The sequence below is a fragment of the Notolabrus celidotus genome, chromosome 16 (genome assembly GCF_009762535.1).
Source record: "Notolabrus celidotus isolate fNotCel1 chromosome 16, fNotCel1.pri, whole genome shotgun sequence".
NCBI classification, from domain to species: Eukaryota; Metazoa; Chordata; class Actinopteri; order Labriformes; family Labridae; genus Notolabrus; species Notolabrus celidotus.
Genome location: NC_048287.1, coordinates 15,762,108 through 15,776,623, shown reverse-complemented (window position 1 = coordinate 15,776,623; position 14,516 = coordinate 15,762,108). Strand labels below are relative to the sequence as shown.

Below are 14,516 nucleotides of genomic sequence, written 5' to 3'. Positions count from 1 at the left end.
ACTTACAGCTACAATGCTACCACTAATAATAATTAGAATATGTGATTAGTTGGCCAGAATAGGTGTTAGTTATGGCACTAAAAATATGACCTTTGATTTCACTTTAATAATAGTGGTTGTTCAGGGTCTGCATAGCTTGGGTTGTGTTTGCAGATAGACACTTAATTGTGCAAATGCATTAGAATGCTTGTATTCATCTCCAATATAAAAAGTGATGCATTTTTCAAATTTAACTGAGTGCATCTGATATTTTGTTCATGATGGGTAGGGGTGTGTTGACTTGTTTTGTGTGTATGCATGTCCAAAAGTGCAGATGGATTATTTTGCTCCTTTTTCACTGCCGGGGATTCCCAGGCTGCCCAGGACAATACAGGATGTTTTGTTATACAGGAAAGCTGCTCACACACTCCTACATTCTCTCCATCCATCTGTCCCCTTCCCTGCCACCTACCCTGTTCTGACACATTCAATCCGACAAAACACCGATGGATTTGTTATTTTCCATCTCATTTGAGGGAACAACAAATAAAACCATCTAAAATCCCCTTGTGACGAGGGCTTTTTAATTTAGACCCAAATAGCTTTGTGGGTCAGCCTTTATGTTGTACATCTTTGTGCTTGTTTGTGCTTGTTTGTGTATATTTAGGTTGTCTCCATTGCATTTGTAACCTGTGTGCTGGCTCCAACACACCTCTTCAAACACCAAGCCATGCTGTTAGCCACTTTTCTTTTTGCATTGCAGCAGCCAGGCCCTTTAGATCAACACCAAAAAACAACAGGACATTCTACCTTGTCCAGACCACCACGCCAATTGTTCCTCAAGAGTAAAACGTGGTTGTATTGATCCAGTCCCGCCTCCCTGTTGTTTCAGCTCAGCGAGCAGTACATTGGAGGGAATGTTTGTACAGGACTGAGTGATGTTCAGAATGATTTGGAGTTCCCTCTGGGGTACCAGGGGAGGAGGCGATTATGACAGCAGACATTTAGAGACATAAGGGAAATAAAGTTGAGCTTGTTCAGAGTCATTGATTTTTAGAGGGAGCAGTCTTCCATTTGATTACATTAAAAACTTGTAATGACTAAATCTAACAGCACTAGCAGCTGTAATAGTGTTACTCTGGTATTAGTGGCAGTCATGGTTTTTATATCCTTTGGGATACTAACTGCTGCATATACTTCCAGCACTGTGATGTCCTGTACCTATTCACAAAGTGATACAATGCCTTAGTTTCAATCTCAAGTATCACAGGAACACCTATACCCAGTAGACTTATACAATAGTCAGCTTAACTGTTTGATTTATGGATTTAAAGAAAACTGAAAAGGCCCTGTACATTTCAAGGGAGGGCTTCTAGTGGAGAAAACCTGATGTATTTCCCCCCAGGACACCCTTACAATGGAAAAAAACAAAATAAAGGGACCTTGAGGGTGGCCCAATTAAAAAAGAAGCATGATAAATTGCCCTCTACAATGTCATCCATTAATGAACACAATATAATGCCATTAAGGGAACCCTTCTGAGGGACAAATTCTAATAAACTGCCCACATTGCCCTTCATTTGGAGAAAACACCATTAGGTCATATTTGGGTTATGCCCTTCTAGTGGAGAAAACATTGTAAAGTATGCATTTGGGTCTCATTTCAGTGCAGGCAGATTGATACACAAAAAGTTGTCCTATATTAGGTCCTTCTAGTGGAAAAAACATGATAAAGTGCCTAACAAGATTCCATTCTAGTGGAGAAAATATGGTAAAGTGTCCTGTACAGAGGCCCTACCTATAAGTAAAACATTAAAACATGCCCTTCAGGATGCCTTTGTATTGGAGAAAACATAATTAAGTGTTCTGTAGGATGTTCTTCTAGAGGAGAAAGCATAATTGAGTGTCTTGTAGGATATCCATCCTGTGGTATTTTACATTCCAAGTAATACCTTACGCTGGAGCCTGGCCACATTTTTCTCCTTCCAGCCCTTCAGACTATAAATATGTAACAGGACAGCTTGGAATTCCAGTTGATTCAAATAAATATTTAAAGTAAATAAATGTCGACTCACCCCTTCTTCAGCATTGTCCAGTTATCTGCTGTCTATTTTTTGATGCTTTCCATGTTCAAATTTTGTTGAAACATGACTTGATTTTAGTTATTGCCTGCCAGACTTTGAAACTCTACTGGAAGGATATGCTGCAGGAGTGGTCTGAACAGTTAGTTTGGATGTTTTGATGCCTTTTCTCATGACAGTCAATATTACGGCTTCAAGCTGCCACAACCCTTCATTCTCTTTCATCAACAAACTCCAGAAAAATGTTGAGTTCCTTCTAGTTCTTTGAGGCTGTAACATATTTAGATAGATACATTCCATTGATTTCCAAGCAAGTTACCTATCTATGTGTATTTCAAGTGATATAGGGCTCATACATATGGATAGAAACTTTGGCACACATGCACGTTTACAGACAAATATAGGGCAAACAAACAGGGCCTTAATCTGTTGGCTGTTATGTGTTGTCTTTGCCAACTGAGACTGGGATGCCCATCTGAGCACACACCCTCTCTGATGTCTGAACAAGGGCCCTAATGCCAAGCTCTCGGGTGGGGGCAGAGGGGCGGATGGCTGCAGGGCGGAGGGCTGCAGGGCACAGCCTGCGGATATTTGGATTATCCAGCGAAATATTGAGGACAAGATATCAACAATGAATCTCGCAAATATGAGCTGTAAATCTTTATCCCAGAGGCGTTTTGATTTGTTAAACACAGGTGTAACATAAATAATGTGCTCCGTCCTGGTCTACCAATGGAACAGGGCCATTATGGTGGGTATTAGTTACACCTATGCTTCTCCTGGTATGACAAGTCAAATTGCCTGCTGAGGAAAAAAAGCTCTTTCTGAAATTGTTGCTGTAGGAGGGAAGTCAGACCGATGGATCATTGTTTGTGTGTTTATTAGGGGTGAGAGGGAGTAAGAAGCTATATGATAAAACACCTCAAGCTCACTATCACGGCAGGATACCTTCTCCATTCTTCTCCCTCTCTAATCCCATTACCCGCCACCCCTCTGAATCAATACATCAAACCAGACGTACAGCTGCTGGGGAAATATTTACAGTATGACATATATGTTTTCTCCCTGTCAAGCCTTGGTTCACCAGTTGAAATAAATTGACACATTACAGTTTTCCAGTGATTTCTTGTCATTTCAAGGAAAGAATAGTCTCTCTGTCTGACAAATGCACACTGAATATTGTAAATGTCTGCATTGAACAGAGTGTGTTCAATCAAAACAATGAAGGTTTGGTTTCATAAAGACGTGTCTGTCATGCTGAAAATGTCAAGACGTTATTTTCTGTATATCTAATCACAGTTTGAAGCAGAACAAGAAGACACTAGTTCAGAACAAGCTGTAGCCATTTATCTTTGTTGCTTTATAGGCTGTACGTTCATTGTATACAAAAATATCTGCAAAAAGTGGAAGAATATAAATTGGCTGTGAAAAACTTTTGTGAAAAGCAAACAGCAAAATGTTAATTGAAACTGAAAGCAAGATGTGTGACTTTTAAGTATGCCTGGCACCTTTTTTGAATATCAGGACTTTTTAATGTAAAGAAATGAGACCTTTTAAAATTTTAAAGTATTTCAAATGTTTAAATAGCCAGTAGAAATATACACCTACATGTAACCACTCGTTGTATCTTTACTACCAGCTGGTCAGATTCTCTTTAGTTTTAGACATGAGAGATTTCATGTCAATTTAAGTTCCACACACAGTTTTTGTTTGATTTTCATGAACGACTTTTCTGCATTTGCCTCTTGTTCCCTCGAAATCCACTCTGGCTGATTCCTCAGGCACTACAGTCCTTGCCACTCCTGCTGTTGGCATGTTGAAGGCCATATGTCAACTCTGATACACATAGAGAATCAAGCTGGTTATTTTGAGCCAAGAACGAGGAAATCTCATTGTAGCAGCCAGGACATGATTTCACATGGTGTCCCACCTGTGTATGCTGCCTGTTGTTGTGACTTTCATTCTGAGCTAAGACTTTAATCAGGTACGGAGAAGACTGAGGAGAAGTCTTCAGGAGTAGTTATTCTGTCTGCATGAAAGAGAAGCACAATTCTGCAAAGTAAAGGAAGGTTTGGAAGATGAATAAAAAGAGTATTGCATGTAGTAAATTATTATTCTTGCTCATTAGCTGTCGCTTTTCTTCCTCTCTTTCCCTCTTTCAGGTGAGGAATGATTTGACCAGTGAGCTGGAGAAGGCAGATATACAAATCGCAGATACAGAAAGTTTTTCCAATGATCCCTGTGTCAACGTCAAGAAACTCAAGGTAAGCGATATGTTTGCATACACAAAATAAGTCTAGACATGTACATCTTTCTAGAGCTTATTGTGGTTTAAATGGAATCCAATACTTTGCTTGGCTGAGGCACAAAAACCATGAAGCTCCGATGTAAATGCAGTCAAGTGTGATGGCTAAATCATCCAAACTATCTCCTAAGGCAATCACAGATGTGTTTTGCCTCATTAACCAGCTGTATGAGCACTGTGAGTCAGTGCCACTTACAGTTTACACTAGAAAAATTGTCAATGGCAGTAAATCAAACATGTGACCAAGTAGCTGGTAGATGGTGAGCTTAACAAGTAATACAAGGTTCCAGTGTGAAGGAGGGATAATATATATTTTTGGACAGGAAGTCGCAACATGGTAAAGTGAGGGGAAGATTTTGGTAAGGACCACAGCTGAGTAGGAGAGAGAGAGAGAGAGAGAGAGAGAGAGAGAGAGAGAGAGAGTGAGAGAGAGAGAGAGAGAGAGAGAGAGAGAGAGAGAGAGAGAGAGAGAGAGAGAGAGAGAGAGAGAGAGAGAGAGAGAGAGAGAGAGAGAGAGAGAATGTATAAAGAAAAGCTCCAAATAACTCCAAATTTTGGACCCATCTAAATGTAAGCCCAAAAGACTCACTTCAATATACAGCACTAAAAACCCAAGAGCTACCCCTTAGTCAGCTGGTGAGGAAGCTAATCAGCCAGACTCCAATCAGCACTGATCCAAAACACAACCAAATGAAACTCATCATGAAGCACTCCAAAGATCTGTATTTAGAACACTGGAGAAACCAAACAAAGACCCAAAGTAGAATGAATTGTTATTTGACCCTAAACCGTGATTATAAATTATCTGAATATCTGTACAGTGTCAGAGATACAAAACAAAGATGTATCCTGACCAAATACAGGCTGAGTGACCACCAGCTGGCTATAGAGACAGGGAGACACAGGCAGACATGGCTGCCCAGAGAGGAGCGTCTATGTGCTCACTGCTCTACAGGGGACATAGAGACAGAGATGCACTTCCTCCTCCACTGCAGCAAGTTCTCTTCTCTAAGAGATTCCCACTACAGGGACATTACTAAAATGGTACCAAACTTCCCAACATTAACCCCAGAAGAGAAACTGTCAGTTCTCCTGGGGGAAGGGTCAGCATCTCCTCTGGCTGCTAAATATGTGTCTGCCTGTCACAGCCTGAGGGACGCACCATCCCATGGTGTTTGATTTTGGGTGGAGGTTTTGTGAGCGCGCTGCATCGGGTGAGGACATTGAGATATGCTGTATAGGTGACACCATCGTTCATTAATGCATATAAAATATGTAATATATGGTTGATATGTATGTGATGAATATAATATGTAATGAATATGGTGTGTGATTAATGTATATATGGTGAGTGTAGTGTGTTGTGAATATATATAATGTATTGTATGAATTTATGTGCTTTGGCAATAATATCTCGTTGTTCATGCCAATAAAGCAAATTTGAGAGAGAGAGAGAGAGAGAGAGAGAGAGAGAGAGAGAGAGAGAGAGAGAGAGAGAGAGAGAGAGAGAGAGAGAGAGAGAGAGAGAGAGAGAGAGAGAGAGAGAGAGAGAGAGAGAGAGAGAGAGGTTTGTAAGACGTGCTGGACTCCAGCGGCAACAGCTTCTACGACTCGTCTCATCACTATCACTTCTCTCTCTTACTCCCCTCTATCTGTCTTTCCAGACCCAACTCGGTCGAGGCATGATGGCTGTCTAACACGAGTCTGGTTCTGCCTGAGGTTTCTGCCTGTTAAAAGGAAGTTTTTCCTCGCCACTGTAACTAGCTAAATACTGCAATGTGCAATGCACATGATGGATTAAGGTGGGGTCAGACTGAGTCTTACCCTGTCTTGAAGTTGGGTCTCTGTTCATAATTTGACATAGCGGGGTCTAGACCTCCTATGTTTGTAAAAGCGTCTTGAGATAACGTTTGTTGTGATTTGGCGCTATACAAATAAATATTGATTGATTGATTGATGAAGATGGAGCTGGTTAAAACAACAGAGCAATGACGACAAGGTAGAATGGTTGAGAGTAAGCTGAAAGATAAGCTGTCGTTCCTAAAATATATGTGTAGCTCTGACAATGTAAGCTGACACCATCCTTCCTTGATCAACTCTAAATATGCAAATCACAACGTCGCCTCGGAAGCTTTTCAGAACATATGGATGGTGTGTTAATGTGTTGGGGGTCTCTCACTCCACAATGGTCTGTTTCCTGCTCATCCTGCAGCAGTCGTTATCCGTCTCCTCCACCGCTTTGTAAAATGATGGGGAAAGAGGGAGACACGGAATTCATTATGAACTCTTTTTTTCCTCTACAGTGTTATGTGCGATACTGTGTGGGGATAAAGGGGGCCGTGGCGTCACTGTGGGATCCACAAATAGCGCGCTCACATCTGTGATGCAGCTGGAATATTTAAAAGGCAGAAATCTCTGCTGCAAGCCACTCAAGCAGCTTCTTTATTTCTCTAACCCTTCCTGTTTTTTCCCTTTTATCCCTTGCTCTTTGTCTCATGTCAGTAGACAGGGAGACAGCATAAACAGGTTTACACACCCTCCCACAAAAACACACAACATCGTATCTAAGTAATTATCAAATTAATCTTCAGTTCAAATATGAGACAACAATGCTAGCATCTATTTTATAGAAGAGGGCTCTAAGATTTAGGGACATCGCACTCAATAGAAGGCCACATGAGAAATGTCCTGGAAACTAAATTAAGTCCAAAACACTTTATTATTTATAACAATTCAATTATTTATCATGCATTCAGAACTCTTGCTCCTCAGATATGACGTAGGAGGGGGAGGTCTGTTTCTTCTTGAACATTTTTGTCACACAAAGATGCAAAGGTTCTTCAGTTCGCATTCGACTGAAACTTTATCTTCAAGTATGGTTGATGTTCAAACAAACTTGGGAATTCCCGCAGCCCATTTGAAAAGGGGACATATCTCATTTTGAATTTCAGTGTCCCAATTAATGCTGAACATATTTGTGGTGATCTTTTAAATCTGACATGACAAGAATTGAAGCAATTTAATTCACTAGCTGATCTTTGATGTGAAGTGTCAGATTTTTAATATGATAACACATCAATGCCCCACTTCACTATTTCATTGAACATGTTCATTGCTTACATCCAAATCCAAAACACCTGCACCAGCTATACTGCAGCTCTACTGTATTTATCTCTTACATTTCCCTCAGATACACAGTGATTAAGTGTGCTACACTACCTTATAGACCACTGGACACAGAGGACCCACTCAAGACAAATGGTTTACATTGATATTATCTTCATAAGTTTGTCTATTTCACACAGTCTGTTATTGATAATATCATCACAATAAATGCTGCTGCACTTCTGCTGGTCCCCAAGTAGCAACAAGTCCCAGCGAATTTCACAGTGCAAACAGAAAACACACAGAACAGTCCAAACCAAACTTTAGTGTTAGTGTTAGACTCCAGTGGTTTTCAGACTAATTTGAGTTTTTTTCTCGACAAATGGGAGTTTTATAGTCAAGTCAGATGTGCTGAAATATTCTGACTTTTATTTTGAAGGCAGCAGCCCAATTATTCCCCCTCAGATGTCAAATGTTTGCTTAGAACATAACAGCTATTGCTCACTATGGATCAATGAGTGATCAAAGCATACAAAGATCTATACACTGTACACTTGGTCAAGTGCACACAGCACACTCACTGCACTAATGGTAACAGACAGACAGGGGGAGGTTTAGCGGGTTGAATCAACTGCACCCAGTCTACATATCATATCCCCTGCCACCTCATAAAAGACCGTCATTAGAGAAGTGTGTGTGTGTGTGTGTGTGTGTGTGTGTGTGTGTGTGTGTGTGTGTGTGTGTGTGTGTGTGTGTGTGTGTGTGTGTGTGTGTGTGTGTGTGTGTGTGTGTGTGTGTGTGTGTGTGTGCGCGTGCGCGCGCGTGCGTGCGTGCGTGCGTGCGCTTAATAAACTTTAACAGATCCTGATTGGGCTTTTGGGGTATGACATTACTCAAACCATTATAACATATAAATCACCATCATAAAATTACAAACAACCCTGTCATGAATAAAGCAGTCTGTGCTGCCCACCAACACCTCACCCTCTTTGAGAATAATTATGGGTAGAGTAAAATAAAAGCAGAAGGGGCAATTTTGGGCCCTGTAGTGCCCCTGTCCATCTGTGACGTATGCACTGCTCTCATTCACGGCCCTTCTCACAACTTCACAGAGCTTTAATGTTGTTTCCATACAGGACAGAATTTACTCTGAGTCTCAGGTCCTTTGTCATAGCTGGAGTCTTTGTGGTTAAGTGCCTTTACTCCAGGTAAAGAAAGTGTTACTGAGTAACCACTGGCACATGACACACTATACTCATACAGTAGACACACACAAGCACACAATATACTGCAAGAATGCTCCCTTGAAAAGTTCAGCTGTTACTTCCACTTCTTACACTTCTCTGCATGTGCGAGAGCAGTTGAACAACACCAAGGGCTTCATTCACAAGACCCCTTAAATGTCCCAGCATGCTATCTGGCTCTGGTGAGTGACCACCAGAGAAGCTTTGTAATGTAGCTTCTCTGCTCTCTAATAGCAGAAAGCACCATAAATAGTGTCTGAGTTTTGGTCATAAGTGCTATAAAACAACAAAGTTTATCATAAAGCATATACAGAGTGTGAAGAAAAGTAGAATATTTTAGTATCTGACTGATTTATTGGTTTGCTTATATTATATTATAATATAATATTATATTACAGGCTGATATTGACCTAAGACAATGGATAATCAATCAATCAATCTTTATTTGTATAGCACTAAATCACAAAAAACGTTATCCCAAGACACTTTTACAAACATGGCAAGTCTAGACAATACTCTATGTTATATGATTAACAAAGACCCAACATCAAGACAGGATAAGATCCAGTCCCGTCTTAATGACAGGACTGGATCTTATCTCATCTTAATCCACCATGAGCATTGAACCTCACAGTATTTAGCTAGTTACAGCGGCAAGCAAAAACATCCTTTTAAGAGGTAGAAACCTCGAGCGGAACCAGACTCATGTTAGACAGCCATCTACCTCTACCAAGTTGGGGTTGGAAAGAGGGATGGAGGAGAATAAGAGAGAAAGAGACATGCAAATCGTGAGAGACATTGGCTAGTATTTTAAGTTAAAAACAGATCATTTAAAAACAATCAGAATTCTGAGCAAAATGATCGGACCACACTATTTTTTTAGCAGCTTAAATCCTCTTGGGTATATCGTGAATGTTTATATTGCTGTTTGTTTAAACTTCATGCTAGCTAGCAAAAAAATTGGATGATGAAGAAGTGCACGGGCAGATATCGGTGCGACAGTTTAATGAGTTACCTTGTTAACTTTCAGCCTATTACTGTGACAACCACTTGAGCCTACGACTGAAAGTTTCTGCTAAACAGGGAGACTTGTTATGCCAACCAAGACAAATTGCCCATTGTCAAAAGTAAGACCTTTACAATGCTTGTATGTCATATTGTTGGCTACTTAATGTGGTGTATAAATAGACAGCAACATAAACATTACAGCTACTGAAGAAGTCACCTTTGCAATAGTTTCCAAACATAATTGTTAACTAGAAGTAGCTAAATGCTAGCGTTAATTGTGTTCTGATGTTAGCTGATGTGATTTCCGAGATCCATTATCTTTGTGACTGCTTGTCAATCAGAGAGCTGTGAAACGACCACTATTGATCTGATTATCGAGGTTTATATGACTTACAACCTGAGCGTAAGGACCTAAGAAGATGGAAAATGGTTTTATTGTCAAGTGTTATGTGTCCCCAGAAAAAAAATCTAAAGGACAGGGGTCACAGTTTGTGAAACTAACAAAAACACTCCACTTTCCAGAAAGGCCAAGGCAAAATGGATCCCTTTGGTTTTGAAAAGGTGACGGTGGAAATAAAACTCCCCAAAGCCAACCATTGATTCCATCAAAAAATGATAGACAAACAAAATAATTGGACCCACAATGAAAGAGAAATGGCAGTCAGTAGTCAAAGGGGAAATAAGATGGTTTGCAAACAGAAACTGGTGGTAACAAGAAAACCTCTTACATTAAAAACTCAAATTCAGATTTTCATCCAACAGAAAACACAGAAAACCAAATGATGGTGTTGACTCACTGTTGAACCTGAAAAGGATAACCTCAACTTCCTAATATAGCCTCCCAGCTAGCCCATCAAGGCGGGTTTCCATTAGCTGAGGGAGACTTCACAAGTTCTCCCATGAGCTCATGATTAGCAAGGAAACCTGTGACCTGGATTTGGATCTCTTTCCTTAACAGAAGACGAATAACAGTTAGTTCTGTATTTCATCTTCAACTGTTTGTATTGGAAAAGCAGTGTCCTCAGTTTCATAACATAGCCGTTCTTGTGCAAAGTAGATCCAGATTTTAAATTACGATGTTGGTATTGATACAAAAAAGTCTGCTACATTGACATCCTTATCAGCCTGTAATTCCCCCCTTAAAGGATCTAATGTTGGTAGTTGTCAAAAATTGTTCAGCTGTCTGGTTATATACGTAGATCTATTTATACATTCTACGTAATGAATCTACATCTAATTAATTCAAATGAGTAACTAAAACGTTTTGCTGTTCTGTGTCTCTAACCGCCTAAGGTATTGGAATTAAGATGACAGTGATTGGTTGCCCTCTCTGATCTGTGGATTCATGACATATGGTGGAGATTGCCTGAGGGTACATGACTTCATGAACTGTATTCATAATCTTTTCTCATTATCCAGAGGAAAGGCAGGGCACTATAGGTTCTCTGGGATTAGAGCTGGTGTGTTTGTCACTCTATTGTTATTTTAAAAGCAGCCTTGGTTTAAATTTTTCATCACTGCTCAGCCCACGTCAGCTATAAAACATGTATTCAGAGCGTTCTGTTTTAAAATTCTAGCTAAAAAAAAGTCTCAGCCTAAAGTTAGCAATGCCATTAAAATGGTGTAGCATATGGTTCTTGGTAGTTTATAACTTTTTTTACCTCATCAAAATGAGACAGAACTCAACACTGGATAACTTGCTCTTTGAGTATGTGAACTCCTTTAGAAACACACCCAGTATTAAGTTTGTTTTTCAAAAGAATGAAAATCCAATTTCAAGGTGACTTTTGGTGATAAATCCCAAAATAATAAGTCCAGTGTTCAATAACGTAATCAACTCCGTCTGTCTGTAGATTTCCTTCATATTGCTTCCTGAAAAGTGACCTCCTGGATTCTGTGTGGACTGTCAGGGTTGAAAAAGAGCTTTATGACACAAATTTCTCCATGTTTCACAAATCACCTCCAGCCCTGTGGACCAGATGTAGATTAATCAAAACTGTGCCAGTGTTATTGGATTAGATTTGGGGCAATTTTGTACTATAATGTGTGCGTTTGTGTTTTGACACATCTGCTTGCGTGCACATTGTATGTGTGCGTGTGTGTGCAGGCCTGTTTTTTGTAACACTTTACTTTTGCTTGTTTTGTGCACCAAATGACAGACTGTTGGCCCCAGAGCTGGATTTTTTCCCATCATGAAACATGCTGCACTCCCACCCAGGCAATCTGAATTGTTTACCATGTCAATCACAAGGCAATGCGCTCTGAATCCCCATGTAAATTTGTGCACTCCAGCCTGGTTTGAAGAGAAAGGAATTCTCCCTTTTGACACTAATGTCTCTGTTGTAATAGATCCAGACTATCTGACTTAATGTTGCCATTGCCCCTCAGCTGCTGGTTCACCATTTTGGTCCTGTGTACAGTACTTTACTTTATACAATACTTTGCAGGTACTGATTGGATAGAGATTGTGATGAAAATACAGAAAATGCATCATGGCTGATTCTATTTCCAAATGTGATGGTTCTGCATTACAGGAAAAGGCATCAAAAACATGCAGTTTGAGGTTAACAGCAGAAAGGTCCAGCATGCATTGCAACATTATTTTGCTGCTGGAAGGAGGGGCAATAATCACAATGAAAAGACAACACTTAGGGTACTAACAACCGTACTGAATGGTACCACCAGTTCAATGAATTAACGTTAATAATGTTATTCCATATGATGTACATCACAAACAACACATGTTCTGTATTATACTGTTTAAACAAGTGCATATAATTGCCCTCTTAATCGTGGTGACTCTTCTCTCTCTTTCAGGACAATGATGTCAGAATTATCATCGGCCAGTTTGATGAGAACTTAGCTGCCAAAGTCTTCTGTTGTGTGAGTATGACGTCTACATAAACTTGGTCAAAGAAGAATGCATGGTATGGATTTTTTGAGCAAATACGGATAACTGATAACAACCTACTACTGAAGGCCAATACAAATCATATCCCGGTGTTTTGTTTTACACTTTTTTATTTGGAATGTGTATTTTTGGCACACCTGAGGGTAAGAGAGGCTATGATTTAGAGAGCTAAGATGCATATATATTGATAAGCTATACTTACCATCTCAAACTGAAATCACCCTTGATAACACTCACAAAAACAAAAACATACTCCTGTGCTCACATTATGTATGTTTCATTCCTCTTCAGAAGGAGTGGTTGCATGGTTAAAAAGTGAACTCAGTCAATGATTCAAAACTTCAACTGTCCTTCAAAAACACTCCAAGGCAGATTTCAATATTTGTGTACAACTAGAAAGTCTTTATCTTACATGTCAAAATGTCCTTAAAAATAGCCGACGTTATCTTCATGAGGGCCATACTGCCATCTACTGTATTGGAATTCGTAGGCCTGTTTATGCATTTACTGGATAAAAAATTATTATCAGAGGAAATTATATTAACAATAATAAACTATTCCCTAAATTGGGCTGATAACCAATATATATCCTGCATGAGTGATACGTCAAGTTTGGTACAAATATGGTGAAGTGTTTTTTTGAACAGATGATTTGAGGGGTGCTTGTTTTGTTCAGTCAGAGGAGTAGGCACTGCAAAGTCGTCAATGCACTTGTTACTGATTTGACTCCCAACTTCTAACTATTGGGTGCAAGTCAGCCCTGCTCTCTCTTCCCCATATTTACTGTCTCTCTTCGGCTGTCCTATTAATGAAGGCAAATACCTAGGAAGTTATCTGTAAGAAAAAAGAGAGAGAAGCTGATTTGGATTTGACGTTATCCGATTTAATCTTGAATAATTTATGATGCATAATATTTTTTTACAGGACAGTTTGGCGGGGTGTTTTAAAGTGTAGTTGAGGTAAAACCAGTAGGAGTATCTGTTGCAGGGTTTGCATGGCCACCGCTATGTTTCCTTGTGGATATCATAGCCACTTTCAATCATGTGGTATATTTCTAATAGTTTCATCTTGACCATGTCATTATACAGCCCTTCGCAAACACGTTTTTTTAGTCCATAGATACAAATACAGATTTCTATTATTGTGAGTCTTATTTAGGTAGCCAAACCCTTTTCTCTTGTTGTGCCAGCTAATACACTTACTGTTAGCACATTTGACACTTTTCCTACAACCTCCACTCCAAATAATAGTTAACAGTCACACAAAACTGATTTTGGAATATAGTTTCAGATTTAGGACCCTGTAAGTACTTCAGTATTCAGAAAGTTTGGGCTCATTTTCTTCCCTTTTTAATTCTAAGTTCAGAATTTTGATATTGTTGAGCACAGCAAGAAAAATAACCAAACCTCCAAGCCAAACTATAGTTTTGCAAAGACAGCAGCTCACAATCAATATGAAAAATTGTAACCAGTTCCAGAAAAGGATTTGCAAACCATCATATTCTGTTTTTATCGCTATTTTACACAGCGTCCCAACTTTTTTGGAATAGAGGTTATACATGCAACCCCTTCTCCCTTATGTTACATTACTGATACCTCCTTTTCTTCTCCGCCTCCCAGGCGTATAACCTGAACATGTATGGCAGTAAATACCAGTGGATCATCCCCGGCTGGTACCAAGGCAACTGGTGGGAACAGGCCAACAGCACCAACTGCACCACCAGGAAGCTGCTCACAGCCATGGAGGGATATATCAGCGTGGATTTCGAACCGCTCAGCGCTCGGCAGATCAAGGGCATCTCAGGCAGGGTGAGTGACACTTACAGCTGTACTCGAGAAAGCTCTAATGCTGTTATCAAGTAATTCAAGGTGTTAATAAAACAA

At 39.8% G+C, this 14,516-nt stretch overlaps 1 protein-coding gene across 4 annotated transcripts in view; it reads left to right on the top strand.

Annotated features, from left to right (window-relative positions):
* gabbr2 (gamma-aminobutyric acid (GABA) B receptor, 2) overlaps positions 1-14,516 on the top strand; it is a 217,689-nt gene that overhangs the window by 117,142 nt on the left and 86,031 nt on the right. For all 4 annotated transcript variants that reach the window (XM_034705475.1, XM_034705477.1, XM_034705476.1 and 1 more), the window contains 3 exons: positions 4,223-4,324; positions 12,540-12,605; positions 14,253-14,441. In XM_034705475.1, the coding sequence (XP_034561366.1) occupies positions 4,223-4,324; positions 12,540-12,605; positions 14,253-14,441 (357 nt within the window). The remainder of the gene's footprint in view (positions 1-4,222; positions 4,325-12,539; positions 12,606-14,252; positions 14,442-14,516) is intronic.